The sequence below is a fragment of the Miniopterus schreibersii genome, assembly GCF_964146895.1.
Source record: "Miniopterus schreibersii genome assembly, chromosome: 12".
In the NCBI taxonomy this organism is placed as follows: Eukaryota; Metazoa; Chordata; class Mammalia; order Chiroptera; family Miniopteridae; genus Miniopterus; species Miniopterus schreibersii.
Genome location: NC_138112.1, coordinates 15,893,071 through 15,912,738, shown reverse-complemented (window position 1 = coordinate 15,912,738; position 19,668 = coordinate 15,893,071). Strand labels below are relative to the sequence as shown.

At 42.0% G+C, this 19,668-nt stretch overlaps 1 protein-coding gene and 1 pseudogene across 2 annotated transcripts in view; both read right to left on the bottom strand.

The window, feature by feature from the left end:
* Nucleotides 1-4,370, bottom strand: part of MMP20 (matrix metallopeptidase 20) — a gene marked incomplete at both ends in the record, with an annotated part of 35,754 nt that extends 31,384 nt beyond the window's left edge. Inside the window, one exon of the mRNA XM_081153665.1 lies at nt 4,248-4,370. Within this exon, the coding sequence (XP_081009791.1) occupies nt 4,248-4,370 (123 nt within the window). The remainder of the gene's footprint in view (nt 1-4,247) is intronic.
* Nucleotides 4,371-18,322: 13,952 nt separating this feature from the next.
* Nucleotides 18,323-19,029, bottom strand: LOC308564944 (small nuclear ribonucleoprotein-associated protein N pseudogene; annotated as a pseudogene). Its single transcript has one exon. The product of its transcript is annotated as a small nuclear ribonucleoprotein-associated protein N pseudogene (transcript).
* Nucleotides 19,030-19,668: the final 639 nt, after the last annotated feature.

Here is a 19,668-nt window from a genome sequence, read left to right as displayed (position 1 = left end):
TCTATTGTTCCTTTTTTTAAAATTTTCATTTCTGCTCTGACCTTAATTTTTTTCTTCCCTCTGTTCACTTTGGGTTTTGTTTGTTCTTCTTTTTCTAATTCCTTTAGGTGTAAGGTTAGATTGTTTATTTGGAATTTTTCTTGTTCCTTGAGGTAGGCCTGTACCGCTATGTGTTTTCCTTTGAAGAATCACCAGCTGTCCTGAGAGCCTAAATCTTTCTGGGAACTTTCTGGCCAAGGTTATTGACAAGGTGCTGGCATATTTTTCAGGGCCAAATGTTCAATTAGGCTAAGCGATGTGCACTGAGAATTGCGGGTGTGTTAATTCTAACACTCCGCGTGCTGTTGACTCAGCATCTGATTGTGACACTGGGTCGAAGATTTCAGCACTCATCAGAATTGTCCCATTTGCCCCCCTCCCTTCCCACTCCCTCATTGTTAAAATCACAGGGTTTTAGGGTTCAGGTGGTCCTCTCTCCACTTCTCTTTCAACATCTGATAGATAAAAACAATGGAGTCCTGGAGGGTCTGTCCCGGCCAGCCAAGGGCCCACGCCTCCTCCTAAGTCCCCATTTACTGCACTTTCCTAGTGCCCTTCCTGAGAATTAAGAGTTTAAAGCTCAGAGCTAAGTATACTTCAACACAAGGCGGAGTTTAACATACAGTTTCTTCAACATCTCTTTCTACTTTGGCCAAGTCACAGAAAGGATGTTTGAGAACTTTGGATGCTGTGTGATAAACCTTAGGTTTTAAGAGGTGTGGGGAAATCCCTTTAAACTCTTTTGATTTCAGCTTTTCCATCTATAAAATGGGGTTGGTATCTGCCCTAAGGACCACAGCAGTGTGAGGATCTAATGAGATCCTCACTGTGAAAAATGCTTTTATATGTACCAAAAGACTTTAAAATGGATACTCTTTTAGTCATTAATTCCACTTCTGGAAATCTATACTGAAAAAGGAATCCTTTAGCTTAGTCTGATGCACAGAGATGTTCACAGAAACATCATTCATGCAGAAATAATTTATGTGTCCAACAAAAGAAATCATTAAATTAAAGCTCACTTATACAGGGGGTGAGCAAAAGTAGGTTTAAGTTGTTCATATGGAAAAAGACATGCAGGTTATGATTATTACAATAGCTTTATTAACTCTGTGTTTTGCGTACTCACAACTGTAAACCTACTTTTGCCCACCCCCGTATTCTGGAATATTTGTAACTCTTCAAAATGACGCTCATGAAAATAGTATAAAAGTAAAAATTTTTTGTGAGATAATAATCACTGAGAAAGGTAGGAACCAAATATAATAACGATTAAAAATATCTTTATGCACAGAAAGTAAAATGGTAGGAAAGACACCCGAATTTAACAATTCCTTTTTGGAAGGTTTTTATTTTTTATTTTCTTTAATTATGAATTCATAATAATGTGATCATAAAATTTTATATTATTTTAAGGACAATTTAACAACCTGCTGTAACTGTTGTATTGATATCAGTAGTCTTTAAAAAAAAACATAAAATAGAATGAAAGCCTGGATTAAGACTAAGTAGGCATTTCGTTTTCCATCATTTTTGAAGCCTTTACGCTCATCAGCAAGTCAGAATTTAAAGCGTATGAGTGGACACTAAATAAATCAACTGAAAAGCTGCTCGTCTTTTCAAGTGCAGGTTGTTGTTTGTGGGCTTGAGAAGAAGCGCATGGGGTTTGGAAGTGTTGCCTGGGCCGTGTTTCCAGGCACAAGAAACCATTTGTTCTCTCTTAGTGAGGGATCAAATGGGAGGAAGAGAGCGGGGAAGCTGCTTATCCTGACTGGGGCGCCAGGCCCCAGGTGACCTGCTGGCCTTGCGTGTCTCGGGGACTCGGCCACCCTCTTCCTGTGGGCTCTCCGCTCCTGTCGCCCTAGCCTGACGCTCCTTCGCCCCGCAGGCTGCTGCATGTGCTGTTTGCTCCGCCTGGACAGCTCTGTCTCTAGACCTTCATGTGACTGGCTCTTTCATGTAGTTCAGGTTCATCTCAAAAGTCACTTCCTCAGGGAAGCCTTCCTGGACTACCCGGGTGAAAATGCCTCCCACTGTCCCAGTCACTCCCGGACATCTGGTTAAATTTTTTCCCCTCCCAATATCACTTATCACTTTCTGAAATAATCTAGGACATTTGTCGATTGACTTGTTGTTTATCTCCTTCCAGCACCTTCCCACCCCCTCTGGCACATAGCACACAGCACACAGTAAGCAGTTAATAAATAATTGTTGAATAAATGAACTTACACTGCCTGTTTTCATGCTGTTTTATGTGTTGTATTTTAAGGCTGCCAAAATTGTTATATGATTCTATACACTAGAAGGTGGGACATTAATTTTCTTAGTCACTGGGACCCACGTTAGAGGTTTGCCCAGATCATTCTAGTCTACTAAAGTGATACCTGTTTTTGCCCAGAGCTGATGACTGGGGCTGTGGCAGGGAGAAGGTGCCGTTTGCCAAGTGGCAAGGTGTTGACAGGTTTTCTTGGTCCTTGGTCGAAGGTCTTTCTGAGGGTGTGTGGTAAGGAAAACTGGCGAGAGCTGACTTATTTTGGAGAAAAGAAAGAAGTAAGGGATCACTAGAGATCCCCAACACTCCAAGGCCACTGAATTCTTTCCAAATGCTCCCGAAAGGATAGCTTTCCCCAAAACTTTCTAGCCTTCTTCCTGTGCAGCCTGCTCAGGGGTCAGTTAATTTTTTCTGGAAAGGGCTGAAAGTTAATATTTTTGGTTTTGCCATACTTCACTGTGGTACAAAAGAGTAATATATGATATGTAAGCGAATAGGCGTGGCTGGTATTTCCGACGACCACAGTTTGTCTGAACCTGCTCTAGAGTCATGGTCTTCCTCCACTCAGGTCAGCTCTGGCCACAGCACGACGCTCCTCCTGGAGGTCACAAAGCCTCCGTAGTTTCTGAACCAGAGCAGCATGAGGCTGGGTGGGGCAAAACTGGTGGCACCAGTGAAATACAATGTAAAATAGACCCCAGGATTTGAGATATGTTATTTTGAATTTAATTCATCTAAAAGTGGGCTCAAGTCAAAGGAAGTTTAATTCAACAGGCCTGTACTTGGAGTTCACTCTACATTTTAAGTGAGGGGCTCATTGATATTCAAAATGTTTCATGACGGGTGTGGCAGGGGACTGACCAACTGGAATGGACGAGCGGTGTAAATAGTTGGTAGGGACAAGCTGAGGTCTATGGAAGTGAAAATCAGCTCTTCAGCACAGCTTCGGAAGCTGACACAGGCATAGCCTGGAGGGTTGGAAAGCGCCCGAGGCACGGATGCTAGTCACAGATGTGCTACCACTTTGCCAGACTCTTAAAAGAGAGGCCCTGGTGCAAAAACATCTCATCCACACACCTTTCATTAACGATGGAAGTTCCATCATTGGAGACTTGCTCTTTCAGGTTAAAGATTGCCACCTTCCTATTAAATGCAAAAAACACTTAGAAGCCAAAATACGGGGGTGGGCAAAAGTAGGTTTACAGTTGCATTGTAACATTCTTTTGAGTTAAAAAGCTATTATAATAACCATAACCTGGATGCCTTTTTCTATACGAACAACTGTAAACCTACTTTAGTCCACCCTGTACATTGAATCACTTTGAATCACTTTGAGTAGCCTTTGCAAAAATCCTAATATGAATAATTGTATCAGTTCCCTTCTAACAGTCATTTGGGAGAGATTTTAAAAAGGGAATTACAGAAAATGAAAGTAAATAAGTTGCTTGGGGAATACACTTTAGAGAGGGAAGGCTCTCAAATGAGAAGCAGGTAGGCACCCAGGAAAAACTTGGCTCACTTTAGATTTTGAGCAAGTTTTCCCTGAATACAAGCGGGCTGCCAGGAAGCTTAGCACTAAGGGCCAATCTTACACCTCAATTTTCATTTTTCTGCCTTTATTTTCCTCTACATTATTCCTCAAATACTTCTTTGGTCTATTTGTATTGCGTATATTTCTGCAAGCCACCTCAAATTCTCTAAGAAGCAAGATCCCTAGGTAAATAATTACTCATTTATTCATTTAGTCATGCACCATGTACACCTGTGTGCACAGATGTCAGTCTTAGTTGCCCAGGAGATAGTACCTATTAGATGTCAATGGACTTATAAGATGATTTTAAAACAATAACAGATTTTTTTTCTTATTTTCTTATTATACCCTTTTAGTTTTCCGGGGGAAGAGAAGGAAGAGGGAATTCTGCAAAGATTCACAAACCTGGGCGAGGTGGTAGTTGTTCCTCGAGGTCCTGGGGGTGGCTGCAAATAGGGAGGGGGCAGCGGTGGAGAAGTTCAAAGCCGTGAGGAGGAGAGCGAGGCCGGAGGCAGGGAGCACCTTCATCTCCTCAGGGTGGCCGGGTAATTACACCAGCCTCGGGACGGCAGACAGTGCACGTTTGCACTTCCACCTTGAGCTGCTTTTATAGAGTCAAACAGGTCTGGACCCTCAGAGCAGGGATGATTCATGTCTCAAAAGCTAATTATACAGCCCATTCCTCTCCCTGATGACGGGTCAGCACCACAGCACACAGGAGTCAGGGAAAGCTTTATTCGTTGCAATTTACCAAGTCACAAAAGGAGATAAGCAGTCACTTTTCACGAATTTTGTCAGCTACTGAAACAAAAATTGGGGTAAACTTGATTAATTAGAACCCAGCTAAACCGAATCATTTGATTAGCCTCAGTTTGGGGGCCTTTTCCCATTCTGATGCTAGAAAAAGTAAGTGATTAGAATAGAATTGAATTTGTCCGCAGTAATTCTGGGCTCCCTACACATTCAGTCCAATCGTCTGCACCCACTTTCGTGTTTCTCAGTAACGAATGCTGGTCATAATGATGGTTGTGGGTATGATGATCCTGAATCATCTGGGAAACATTACTTTACACTGTGCGGACAGGGTGGAAAGTGAACTGATAACTGTTAGAAAGCTAACACAAGAGATCTCTCAGTTAACCAAGACATTAGACAGGACTGCCTATTCTCTGCTCACTTTGGTTAACTGGGGATCATATTATTTTCCTGGCTCTGGTTAAGACTGATCTTGATCTAGAGACAGATCAAGGAGAAATGGTGTTTATGGTGGAAAAAGCACTTTGGCACCAGACAAACTGACATTATATTTTGTTTCAGATACTTCCTAACTATGTAACTTTGGGCAAGTAATTTAACCTCTCTGAACATCAGTTTTTTTGTTTTAAATCTGCAAAACACTGACAATAATACTGTGTTTAAGCCCCTCAGTGTTACAGGGATAGCATAGCATATAGCATGCTGTCTTCTGGTACCACTTGGCATCCAATAGACATGTGTTCAAATTCTAGTTCAGAAAGCTGCCCATATGACTTTGAGCAGGTTACTTAATCTCTTATAGTTGCGATATTTTCTTCTGTAAAATGGGAGGAAAGATACCTACTTTCTAGAATTGTCATGAAGGAGTAAATCAGGTCATAGCAAAGCCCTTAGCAGAATGCTCAGTAGACATTAGCTTTTATATTAGAATGTTTAATTTATCTTTTTACTTTAGTGTCAGGCACCTGGTAGGCTTTTAAAAAATATTTTTTGAATGGATGACTCCATCAACAATTCTCAAAGTGTGGTTCCTGGGAACTTGTTGGAAATAGAAATTCTCAGTCCCCACCCAGACTTACTGAATCAGAAACTCTGGGAATTGGGCCCAGTAAGCTATGTTTTAACAAGTCCTCCAGGTAATTCTGATGCATGCTAAAGTTGGAAAACCATTGGGTTAGTTCAGTAAATAAAACTGTGGGATCTGGGATGAAGTGAAAAAATGTATAAAAAGTGCCAAGAACATTCCAGTCACAGAAAGCATTCAACACTGCCCTTATCATCCAGAGCAGTATTTTTTAGTGGTGACACACCTGGTTTTGGAAGTCATTTGTGAAGTTTGTTGCAAATAATTTATTACTAATACTTGTTAAGCTGGGAAAGTGTAGTAGGCAGTTAGAAAGGCAGAAGCAGAGCAGGAACGATGGGCCATATGCAAAGGGTCACCAGGGTGGAGAGCCTGGGTGCCCAGCAAAGGCCAAAACTATAAACCCTTGCACAACCACTCCCTTAAGCATTAACCCCTGGAGATGGCATCTAGGCTTCAGATGTGTTTTAGCTCCAGGCTCAGAGAAGCAGCAAAACCAGGCAGAAACCATGGCTGACATCAGGACCAGCTGCATTGATTAATGACACCCTGGTGCTGACCAATCAATGGATACCACGAGGGGGCACAGCTGGAAAACCGATGAATGTTCTATTAGGACTGTGCCCTAAGGCCTCCAGATAAAAGCCCTCAGTGTGAGTCTCTCTCTATGGATCACAGCCTGAGCCTTCCCCAACCCGAGCACACGCTCCCTCCCTCCCTCCCTCCCTCCCTCCCTCCCTCCCTCCCTCCCTCCCTCCCTCCCTCCCTCCCTCCCTCCTTCCCTTTCTCCCCTAAGCTCCAAGGGCCCCTCTTTTGCTGTAATTTATTTCCAGAGCCCATTTCTTCTACAGCTCACTTCTTCTACCTCTGTGACTTTCTAAATAAACTTTCTCTTATAGTTTGCGTCTTGACTCTGAATTCTTAGCCAGAACTCAAGAACTAAGATTGTTGAACCAAGGTTAATACCTAGTGCCATTTTCCCACCACTAACAAAAGTATGTGAATGACCTTCATACTTAGACCAGATTCAAGGTTATTCCCCTAATGATCTCTTTCTCTCTCCCTCTGTCTCTCTCTTGCTCTTGCTGTTGCATTCTGATACACTTTCCTGTGTGAAAGAGAAAATGGTGGAGTTATAGCTGATGTATGGGGTCTAGTGAATACCCCAGGTTCTCAACAAGAGTTTGCTGTACATGTGAACATCATTGCCGTCATGTACTCTGAGATACAAAACACATGATTTTCAGAAGAAAAAAAGAAAGAAAACCAGAGATCTACTCACTAAATTGTAAGCTTCTTGAAAACAAAGTGATACAAAAGTCACAATTGAGTTTGTTTTAGAAATGAATGAGTGATGTATAAACACATACTCATGGTCACCTTTCGGTCTGAGGAAAGTAACATAATATTAAAATAATCTTTCAAAATTTGCATTTATATGCTTTCCTGTCTTCTGCAGTGTTAAATATACCTTGATAGCAGCTGCCAAAATCGAAGAGCAAGGACTGAATCTTTCAAACTTTTCTCCACTTGGTCATCTTGTTCCCTTGTTTCCTCCCCAAACCATTGTTTCAACTCATGGTAATGACCCCAGTGCAAAAGCAGACAGGGAGAGGAGCGTTTGAGTGGAAGAAATGACTGTAAGAAACTCTGGGGCCAATAGAGAAAAGATAGCCTCATATCCAGAACTCTGAAGAGTATGCTAAATTCCACTTTTGAAAGCAGATTGAGGTAAATAACTGTCTATAAGGTATGGTATAGCTATTTCTAATAGGTTTCAGTATCCACTCTTCTAATGCATGAATGTAGTCGATCCAAATATTCCCACGTATGACACTTCAATTATTAAATGCAAAACTGAAGAGAATAGCTATTTATGTTCATAAGTCACTTAAATATTAGTGCGAATAAATTTTAGCTCAAGGCCAGTACTAGGCAACATCCTTAAGCTTTTCCAAAAAGAAGGAACAAACTCAAACCGGAAATTTCTCACTAAGTGTTTCTTTTCTTGGTATTTTTCTCTTCACAGAAAAGCAAAGTCCGCTTCCTTTCTATTATTTTCGCATAAAATTTAAATCTAAATCATTCCAACCTAAAAAGATCCTATCAAAGCAAGTCAGTGACTACAGGACATAAAATGAGAGACCATGTCACAGAAAACTTTAGGAAGCATATTATCTGTAAAAAATTGGATAATAAAAAAATACACATGAAACAGGAAATTGGTAGCCTCTGAGCCAGGATGACATTTTGGGGATCCTGCAGACTTCTTTAGAATCAAGTTCACTGCAGAGAACTTCTTGCTAGATCCTAGATGAATTCAGTTCCATAGCAGCTAAATCTTTAACATTTAGATTTCTGAGATGATACCTGCTAAGCATGTGATGGATTGAGGAATACTTGTTAAATAAATAATTGACTGCTTTGTTTTCTTACTAACAAAGGGCCTAGACTTTGTATTTAGACAGACCTAGAATCAAATAATGAGTTGGCGACTTTCTAGATGTGTTATCAGTCAGTGTTCTTAAGTTTCAAGCTATAAAATTAAGTTCTGGCTAATTTAAGAGAAAACACTTTTTTAAAACAGATTAGAGAGCTCAGAGAATTGACAAGAAGGCTGGGAAAAGCAGCAGGACCAAGGGCAGTAGAAACCAAAGCCAAGGAGTGATTTATTGCTAGAGCTCTTGCCTCTGACCACTGGATAACATTGCAGCTGGACAGTCCAGGCCATTGCCACTAAGCTATTGTTTCTAATTGTCTTTGTTTCACTCCCTCAGCATTCAGAATCTTCAGTGGGAGAGTCTGTTGGTTGGGTCTGGGTCATGCGCCCTCACCCGGATATCCAGGGGCAAGAAGCAGAAGGACCTCCAAACCTGGCCTCCATACTAGGAGGTAGGATGCATGCTGTAGAGACCACCAGTTTTCTCTCTGGGAGACATTCCCATTGAGAGGAAATTGGTGCTGGGCAACCAAAGAACAAATTAAAACCAAACCCAGAAATGTCCACCACAATTTGTGAAACCTTAACCATCTCCTGCTTTGTACATGGAGTATTAGCTCATGATATCTTATGTGATTATCTCAGAAGGCCGTTGAGAGGATTAAAATGGCTAATGATTCCTTAATGCTCAGTTCAGTTCATAAATGAGAGGCTTCATAATGGTTTTTCACCATAATTTGTTCCTAGAAATATTGTGATGGATTAATGAAAGTGAGTATATGACATTTTCTTCTAAGATATCATTGCTTATTGACTTGACCATTGATTAAAATAACAGTTGTGGAAAAAATAAAGCATTACATCATTAAATGTACACATCGACATACTATATGTTATTTATGTGTTTGTTGCCTGTCTTTCACTGCTAGGCTTTATAATGATAAGGACTCTATTCTGTTCACAGCAGTATCTTTAGCACACAGGACAGTGTCTGGCTCAAAATAAGTTTTCAATAAAGAGTTGTTGAATATATGAATGCATGAATAAGTTAGTGATTGAATAATTAAAGCTAAGAATAAGGAAAACAAGATTGTCCTCAGAGGGATAAATTTTAAATCAACCCATGTAATGAATCAAAGGTGTGTAGCATTACCCTAAGGTGTCAAACTTTTATTAAGCCCTTATTATCTACCAGCAAGTCAGCCAAGCACCTTAGGTGCATTTTCCACACAACTTTAAGACATCTCATTTTTCAAGTGAAGAAACTTGGGCTTAGGGAAGGTAAAGATTTGTTGATGTACACACAGATATTAAGTGGTGGCTCCAAGATTTAAACCCAGATCTGTTAGAATTCAAAGTCTGTGTTCTTGACAGTCACAGGAAGCGTACATACTTTGGTGCTTATGCAGAGCAGTGCCATAGGGGACACTGGACCTCTAGCTGGCTGGCTGGCAGACAGACCACTTGGCTGACTTCACGTGCCAGGCAGCTCCCTAACATGCCTGTGAGTCTTGCCTCCAATGAAGATGAGCCAACCAGACTGCCCAAGTTGCCTGACCGGAGATGATATTTCTTATTGCCAATGGTGCAGTTGTTATTCTGCTTCTATATTTCAATCTCAATTTCAAAGCTAAATTTCAATTTAGTTTTCATAAATGATTGCATTTCTGGATTCCCAAGGAGTTTACTCACAATCTGGAAGGATGCCTCCCAGTAAGGCAGGCCTCTAGCATCAGCCACCAGCTGGCTTTCTAGCCCAAACCCTCCCTTACTATGTTCTTTCTTTCAAACGTCTCCAGAAGATATACCCCACTTTGAATGCCTGACTTTTAAAAAAGTGTTCATTTATTTAACTTGTAAATCATATCGTACTCTATTTTGTAATGATATTTTTTAAAGTTTAGACATTTTTATTAAGACTAGAGAATAACATTAATTGATATTCTGAATGTCTAGCTGTGGGGAGCCGGCTGGCTGCCCCTCATGAATAGTCTCCCTGGTAGGGTGCTGCCCTGGAGTCTCTCCAGGGGCTCGCCGACCCTAGCGCCACCTTAGAGAGAAATCTCTGGCACGTTGACCCGCAGGGTGGGTCGGTTGAGCTAGCACCTCTACCCCCTGTAGCGTAGTTTAAAGATTGACCATTGCTTTCGGGAAATGGAAGCCTTGCATAAGAGATTTATGGTTGCACCTGGAGACATCCAGTTTCGGTAAACGGGTGTGGACGTGCAGGAATGGAATATGTAAAGGTCACTGCTTTGGGGCATTGTTTCACTGCTTGGGGTATTGTTTGGTTGCACTATAAAAGGCTTGTAATCAATAAACTCGGGGCCTCAGCCTGACTCAGCTTAACTTAGCTCTGCCTTGGTTGTGGCCCTCCCGATCCCATCCTTTTGTCTTTTTCTTTCTTTTCTAATCCTCACCCCCTCAATCAGGTCCTCGTTCGCCTGCCGGCTGGCTCCGGCATCTAGCAGAACAAATATGCTAGAATCAGATGGAATAAAAATGGGATAGTATATTTGAAACCAAAGACTACCCTCAGAATCTCATACAGAAAATAAGAGTTAGAAGCTTGGAGAGGGCCTGGCAAACTCTTATTCAGAAGTTAACTTATTTGTTATCTTCACCAAGCACACAGAAAAAGAAAGAGTGGAGAGAAGAGGAGGAGAGGAGAGGGGAGGGGAGGGGAGGGGAGGGGAGGGGAGGGGAGGGGAGGGGAGGGGAGGGGAGGGGAGGGGAGGGGAGGGGAGGGGAGGGGAGGGGAGGGGAGGGGAGGGGAGGGGAGGGAACAGATTTACCCTGAATCCTGGATGATTTTGGTTAGACAGAAGGAAAGAAATAACCACTTGTATTAGCAATTTTTAGCATTAAAACAAGCTATTAAAGAAGTTTGTCAAGTTGCCTTTGGAAGTCTTTGACCACAGGCTAGAGGACCATGCGTTTAGAAGGGATTGAGTTGTATGGGGCTCTGCCAGTCTGCTTGGGTTCACGGCATACGTGGAGAAGTTAGATTAGATGATTTTTAAAAATTTTATATGTCTCTATCTATATAGTCTCTCTCTGTATATATGAAAATACCTATATACATTAACATATTCAATAAGTATTTATTGAGCATCAATTATTTTTTAGACTACAAATGTACGAGACGCTGTTCTTACACTCCATGAGCTCAAAATTTACTACTGCAATAAGATTGAGAACTTGGAGTAAGATCTTCTATAAAAATAACTGACTCCTTGAGACAAAAAATATGCCTTTACATTGCAAATTGGTAGAAACTTTCTAAAAACAAATTATATAATACATACCAAGAACCATATTGAGAATTACATTTTGGGCCACATTTTATTCCTAAGAACTTTAAAAGAATGATTTAAAAGAAAACACTTAAAAGAATAAAAGCAAAAATGTTTATTTTATGCTTAGTTATAACAGCAAAAATCTTGGAAACAACCTAAATGTCTAAAGATAAGGAAGTGGTTACCTAAGTTATGACAACTCTATGTTACATAATTTAGTCACGAGAAATAAAATAGCAATGCATAAAATATTAAGGGAACCATTTTAACCCCTCCAAAAATCAAAATACAAATTTGGACCATTTTGGTTCTATGTCTGCTAAAGAAAAATATGTACATACAGGCAAAAGAGTTGGAAGGAAATCTAAAGAACGGAAAACAGTAGTGTTAAGGTGGTAAGACCTTATACCTAACCATTCTTGCAAGTTTTCCTTTAATGCTAACATACGCTTTAAAAAACATTAAGTGAAATCTTGAAAGACTATTTCAGTGTATCCTTTAAGTTGTATGAGAAAACAGAAGACCTACATGACGGACCCAGTGACCTATTTCACTTCTGCCTCTGTTTGCCCGGCTGCACCCATGTACTCAGTCCAAAGCTCTTGCATTTATTCTCTATGCTGGTCCTAGGCTTAGTGTTCTAGCTACAAAGGCAAATAAAAACCTGTCCCTGCCTACCACGGTCTTACAGTCTCCAGTAAACTGAATATATCTTACAGTGTAATTGGTACAATAATAAAAGTACTTAAGGGTCCAAATGAGGGCAGAAGAGGGAAAGCCAGTTTCTGCCGGGCTGTTGAGAATGAGTGGGAAGGGGGGTGCTTTCCACAGGCTGGGGCTGTAGTGGAGTGTTGGTTGCCCAAGGAGTTAGAGCCAGTTCACCAGCAAGATGGGTGAGGTGAGGAGGGATGGTGAAGGGAAAGGGGGAGGAGGAATCCCAAGCCGAGGAGATTATGCAGTAGAAAAATGTTAAAACGCATCTGTTCTTAGGAAATTGAAGGTATTTTTACGCACAGGGTGAGTTGGCAGCACGAGGAGATGGGGCAGAAAGGTGGGCAGAGACCTGCCTGTTGGAGGGCACCTCTCACCCACAGTTCCGATGACTGCACAGGAAGGCAGAGGCCGGGAGCCATTCGCTGGGTGAAAGGGCCCACGGTGACAGCTGGGAGAGGAGAGCGCTCTAACCCAAGCTGCAGATCCAAGGGGCAGGCCTGAACCGAGGTCCGGGGGCACAGCGCTGGAATGCGGCTGGCAACGCAAAGGAGGCAGAGGCGAGCAGAGTGGCACAGGGCGAGCCTGGAGCAGCCACAGCAGCAACAAGGGCTACTGAGGGCTTGCGGAGTTCATTTAAAGGGCCCAGAGAGGGGTGGACTAGGCAACGTCACGGGAACCTTTTGTGCCAGGCAGCTAGACATTAACGGTTTGTGACGGGAAACCACTGGAGGGTTTCTTCCCCGGGATGACACGACTGGGTTTGCATTTAGGCGTAGCTTGGAGGGGCGTGAGGATGGAGGTGGGGGGGGTCACCGAGGGATGGGGTGCAGGAAGTCCGGGCCGAGGGCTAACGACTGTGTTTATCTTAGATCATGGACTGTGAAAGACAAGTGTGGTGTCAACATAGTTAGCATTTTGTTTATTCTTGTAAAATCTCAGGCCTATAATGCAATGATGGCCAATGTGGGCTTTTGAGGTTGGGCAGTATATGTGTTAACAGCTGCGTGTGTAAGGTTGGGATGTCAAAGGTCTCATTAGATTACATTCCACTTGCCTAATCGTTTTAGTGAGTCAATTCACTAAATTATAGACCTATTCCGGTGTAGGAATCAGCAATTTCTGGAAGTTGATAGTTTGCCCAGCAGTTTCTTTTGAAGTCTCCATTTTTTCCTCTAGAGTTTTCTCTCTTCCCCCCTCCTCTCCTTCCCTCTCTCTCTCCCTCCATTCCTCCTCTCAAAAGGCCCTTAAGCAGGGCCAAACGGGGATGGTAACCTGGGGAAGGCAGCCCCTAGCAGGGGTCAGGACATAGGTATGACATGCAGTGAGAGGCACCAGCCTGGCAGGATCAAGAGACTGGCCACATAGAGAGGACTGAGGTTACAGGAGCCAGGTTCCTCACCTTCAGGAAACAGAGGGACAGGCTGGGACAGGAGGCAAACTACAATGACCCTTGAGAGAATGGGAATGAGGGTATTGGTGTAAACTCATATATACAGAAATAAATATGGAGCCAAATGGGCATGTGTGCATGGGCTTGTATATATACATATTTCCTGTGAGTGCCCAATGAAAGGGCGAAAGGGCCTGGGAACAGAGGCCCAACACGCACACCCTGCACCCAGGTTTTGGCGGCCACCACCACTCAAAGGAGCCAGGCTCCTTGGAAAAGGCAGTTTGTAGAGCTGCAGGAGGGAAATTGAAAGGCGAACCTGGAATACCTCGTGGTGCCAGGTAGTGAGGAAGTCACCGAATAATGATGGAGGCAGGTCAAAAGGACACAAGCCTGCTGTTGGAGCCTTCTCCGGGCTAACCCGGGACATTCGGCGCATCAGAATACATACTGATAGTAATGGGTTATAGTCTTCTGAAGAAAAGAGGAGCCCATGAGTCCATATTGATATAAATGAACAAATAAACAAACACCGGGAGAAGAGAAAGCTCTTCCTTTTACTAGAAAGCCAACTAATAAATAAATGCAAAAAGAGCGATGGCTTTAGAAACTAACCATTTTTGTGATCATTGATCCAGGCAAGAAACATCAAGGGCTTCTAAAACTCGTGTGTGAAAGTGGGTGGAGAAAGGGATTTTTACATAGTTACAAAGTATAATCCCACAAAATACGTATTATTAACAAGGACAAAAGTTACCACCGTCCTGGCTGGGTGGCTCCTCCCGTACACCAAAAGGTTGCGGGTTTGATTCCTGGCCAGGCTCCTACCTAGGTTACGGGTCGGGTCCCATCAGGGCACATGGGAGACAACTGGTCAATGTTTCTCTCTCACGCCTCTCTCTCCTTCCTCTTTCTCTAGAAGTAATAAAATATATAACCTTGAGTGAAGATAAAACAAAAAGTTACCACCCCATGTAACGGAATAAGTAAGTTTCCTGTGCCACCCAACAGGTTGCCAAGAAAAGAACAAAATTTCTGTAATATTCTGGCCAAAAAGTACGTAATCTGAGCCTGTTTATTTTTTTATTTTTATTTTTTTAAATCTTTTATTGATTTCAGAGAGAGGAAAGGAGAGGGAGAGAAAGAGATAGAAACATCAATGATGAGAGAGTCATTGATAGGGCCCACAACCCGGGCATGTATCCTGACCCGGAATCGAACCCCGATCGCCTGGGTCCTAGGTCGATGCTCAACAGCTGAGCCACGCCCGGCCGGGCCTGAGCCTGTTTATGAGGCCACATCAGACAAACCCAAATCAAGAGAAGTTCTGTAAAAGAGCCACTTATAATGTTAAAAAATGTTAAGGTCGTGAAAGTGAAGGAAAGACTGATGAGCTCACCCAGGTTGACAAAAACTAAAGGGTTGTGGCAATCAGGTGCCACACGGGATTTTTGAAGGACCATTACTAGCACATTTGGCAAAACCTGAATGAGGTCTCTGGGTGAGTTCTTTTTAGTATTCTTGCAACCTCTCTGTAAGTTTAAAACTGCTTCAAAATGAAATATTTTTTAAAAATAAGCATTTAAAAAATGGTCACCTAAAATAATTCAGGATCCCTTTGCTATGCTGGAAGACAGGACTCAGACTCGCACAATAGGACCTACTTCCCAGTGTTGCTCTGGGGAATTAGTGAAAGAATGTAAAAGTTAGTTGTAAATTAAGTTGTTGTTTCAACCAAGGAGAATAAAAACACTCTAGAAAAACAGAAACTATTTTGACAGTACTCAAGCCAGAAAAAATAAAAATAAAAAAAATATTACAAACAATCTGTAAAACCATATCCACGCAAATTAACTCTAGCTTTCCTTAATTATGTAGGGGAAAACTGAAATAAAAGATGAGTCCAAATAAGTAAGTTCTGTGATTAAGTGCTGTGATGAATCTCATTTTATACATAAAAGAGATGATATTTATTCATAGAAAACATGGGTGTGTTTTTTTCTTATCTCCTTTAAATAAGTATTGAAGAAATATTGAAAGATTATAAATTTGAAAGGGTGCCAAATTTTCAGGCTAAATATTAGGTTAGCCTTGGTCTAGCCCCAATTGAGAAAGGATGACCTCTAAAATTCCCAATAAAAATGACAACTGTCAGAACTGTGATCTAATTTTAAATGTACCTAGAAGAAGTCATTCCAAATTGAGAAAATTTAATAATGAATTTATTTGTTCTCTGAGTTTATAAGTATCTCAGAAATTTTATTAGGTTAGATAATAAAAACAAGAAAATGATGACTACATTTTATACGGAGATCTACCATTATCATGCTCAGTTAACGCGGTCTCACCCCAACATTTTAGTTTATTACACCCCATTGCCCATGTTCCTGTGCTCCTCAGGCTCCTTCCTTTTCCTTACCCAGGCCTTTGAATGTTGGTTCTCTTCAGGGTTCATCTTTAATCATCTTATTTGCGTATTGTCTATGTATTCTCATCTTCTATGCATTCTCTTTGGAAACAACTTCATCAATTACTGTTGTTCAGGATCCGCATATTGTGTATGCTGATGAAACCTAAATGTTTATCTTTAACCAAGATTTTTCTTTTAAGATATATCCAATGGTCTCCTGGAATCTCCACTTGACTCTGTCTCCATAGGCTCTACAGAGTGGGCACCTACTGCATTGTGTGCTTAGAGCAGCCATGCAGCTACTGGGAGGCTATCCTTCCAAATACGTATTTTGAGTGAAACTTCTTCCAGGCCATGTCTCCCCAGAGAGGAGAAAGTGCTGGATAATGTTTATTATTATCATATACCATTACATATTATATATTATATAGCATTATATATTATGTACCTGTATGTAACATAGAATTATAACATCACACATAGTAATTATTATAACCATAAGCTACAATTTATCTGCGAAGCCTCTCCACATCACTCCCTTTTGACTTGAATGCCTTCAAACACGCTTAGAACTACTAAGCAAATGTGAACAGCTTAATGAGTAGTTGTAAGAGTACGCTCTGTTTTTCTTCTTTCATACTTTTCTCCTTCTCAATCTTTTAAACATATCCTAAATTTATCTCCCCTACTCCCACCCAACCACTCCGCAATTAAAAAGCATTCTCTTTGAGAACAGAGGGCTCGCTGTGGATTTCCTTTTTTTCTCCCCCAGGTTAGCCCCACCATCTCTAAACATTGCTTAGGAAATTTTTGCCAGTAAAAGTTGAAAGAATAGCTGATTAAAGTTTACAAATATCCTTTTACTCGTTCACTTAACAAAGGGCTACGTGCCTGGCACCAGTGATATCTTAGCAAACATGACTCAGCTCTGTCCTTTAGGACAGTCACACAAAAGAGCAATTAGAACCAGGGGTCAAGAGCGGAGATAGGGTGTCATAGGTTATTGTAGAGGTCAGAGGCTTCCTGAGTGTGATGGGATGAGCAGCAGTGAACCAGACAAAAGAAAAGTAGCAGCACTTTAGGAAGCGGGACAGTATGAGATGGCCTGGTTTGGGAAGAACATAACAACATTACAACCCAGTGTTCCTACAGCCTAAATGGTGAGCTGAGTGGCAAGCCCTGAGGCAGATGAAGACAGGCGGGTCTTCTGTGCCCAGAAGTGCCTGGGAGTGAGGGGTAAACACTGAAGGTTGTGACCCTGCCAGCGCTTTCAGTGTTAACTGCTTGACTTTTCCTGTTTATGTTTACCTTCTTCTGTTGACTCTAGTATGAAGAATAGGATCTTGGCTCTGCTGAAAATGTGCATTCCTGGGAACCTGGAGCCCCTGGCAAGCAAAAAGAAGCTGCTTGCAGGTTCTCATCACCTTCTGCCTCTAGTCTGACTTTACAGAGCGCTGCTGGGTTCTCCCTGGGCAGGTGCTGGCTTCTTTGGGGGCATCAGGGCCTTTTTTTCACTTTTTTTTAGTCATCTGTCATCTTTTTCTTGCTCTGATCATGTGAGAAGTTTTTGGAATTTATCATGTCTCATTTCCCTTATTGCTGTTTTAAAACAAAATTTCTGGCCTTAGGCATGATTATTCTATTACTAAGGAGAAAATCAATCACTCAGAACACATTAACTTATTGTAAGATAGGTCTTTTCTTCAAGTCACTGTAGAGACAATGGCTACTTGGACTTTAGCTAAAGTTATACGCACTCACTCAATGAATTGTTTTGTCTTTCTTCTGGAGATTAAATTCAAGGGAAATTTTTGTTAATATTATCTTTCATGTTGTCATGGCAGTTGGCTTTGTTTCCCTCAGAACTGGTTGACCTGTTATCATAGAGTTGTATGTTACAGCCTTTGTGATTTCTTATTTCATGGTTTTGATTCTTTTATTTCTTAAAGTAGTTGTTCCTGTTTCCTTGGAACAATGAATTTTTTAAAAGTCTAGCATGTGTCATTTAAAATTCACAGTCCTTCCCCAACCCCCTAACTTTTATTTAAAAGAGTGAGTAAAAAGTGAAATGAGAAAGAAAGGGTTCCAGGAGTGATTTCTGTGTAGGGTTGTCACACTAATTATAACGCATACTTTTAATTAGGAAAGCAAGCTCAGCTGTGTTTTCAGATTGTTAATATTTTTATTTTTCTCCAGAAAGTCTTTCAGATATCAATCATTAATTATGAATGAAGGTATATAGCTTCTTTCTATTTTTTTTACAGTTTAATTGGTCTATGCATTTATTAGGAATATTAGTGAAGCAAAGAGGGGACAAAACTTGCAAACACTCTACATAGTTTCAGAAGGCACATTGCAGGAAAAAAGTGACTAAGGATCACTAATCACTAAGGATCAGTAGACTCTAGGATTAGAGTCTTGGTAGATTCATTCTTGGGTGAACTTCTAATTCCTAGTGGAGGAACTCTCATTCCTGGGGGGCACATGCCTGTTGGTGTCCCTTGAGCATGGGGAAACCCAGTGGGTGGAGGAGTCAAAATGCCTGGAGGTGGGGTTGCTCAACCCACAGGTGGGGAGAGTCCCCTAACCTGGTAGGTACTGAATTGGGGGCCAGTGGCTGCAATTGCAGCAGCTGCTACAGTGCCTCTTCCTTGTGGAGTCATTACCTGCTGGGATGGTTCCCCCAACCCCTCAAACACGACTTGCTAATCCAGAGGGAACCTGGGGAATTGGAACACCAAGTGGTACTCTTCTGCCAGGGGCCTTGTCAACCCTAGAGCCTTCTGCAGCTCCAGCAAGTGGTACACGAGCAATGCCAGTATCTCTGGGGGGAGATACCTCCACAGTCATGGACACCAAGTTCTCCCCACACGCGGAGCAGTCAGAGTGTGAAGAAAACCTGCTTTTCTTCACACTCTGGCTGCTCCACAATCTTTGGCTTAATCTTCCTGAACTCATCACAGTCACAGAGGATCAAGTTCATATGATTGTCAAAAGCCTTAAGGGTGCCCATGAAGATTCAGCCGTCTTACAAGATACATCTCATTCTATTGTCCATGTGTTGCAGCGTCTTGCTGCTCTTTCCCACAGTCATAACTGCTGTTCCACCAAACCCAGCGTCCACAACAAAGTTTCAGAATCCTTAAGACCTAAGGGAAGGCTACAGATAAAAGGTATGACATAGGTTCTGCTACAAACAATGCAAACTCGGGTAGAAGCTCCAAACAGCCTGGTTCTTCACTTGGAATCAGCTTTAACCACCTCTTGGTGTCTCGGTAAGGGTGCCTGCCTCCGTTCCTCCTGGAAGTCCACCACAGGTACAGCTGATGGTCAAGCTGACAGTGCTGGGTATGACACCATGACTTAGCTGGTGGGGCTAAAATGATCCAAAGCAATCACATTTGTTGCTCCCCAAGACCATACTCACACCAGAGTCATTCTCTGCTCCCACACACCAGCCTGAGAAAGTGGCAAATTGCCCTTTCATGATTTCTTTTCCTCTCCTTGATGTTCATCGTAGCCTGACTTCACCTGAATGAAATAGTTGATGTGAGCTCCTCCTGCGGGTTGGCTCTTTCTGGAGTATTTTGTCTCTTCTAACCCTATTTGACCCCTTGACCGGTGGAGCCACACTTTGGCTTACTGCAAAATACCCTGCCCACCCGGCTGGTAGTCCTTATGGAGTCGTACCCCAACTTCCAGTCCAGGGCTTTATTCTTTGTCTCATTTGGCA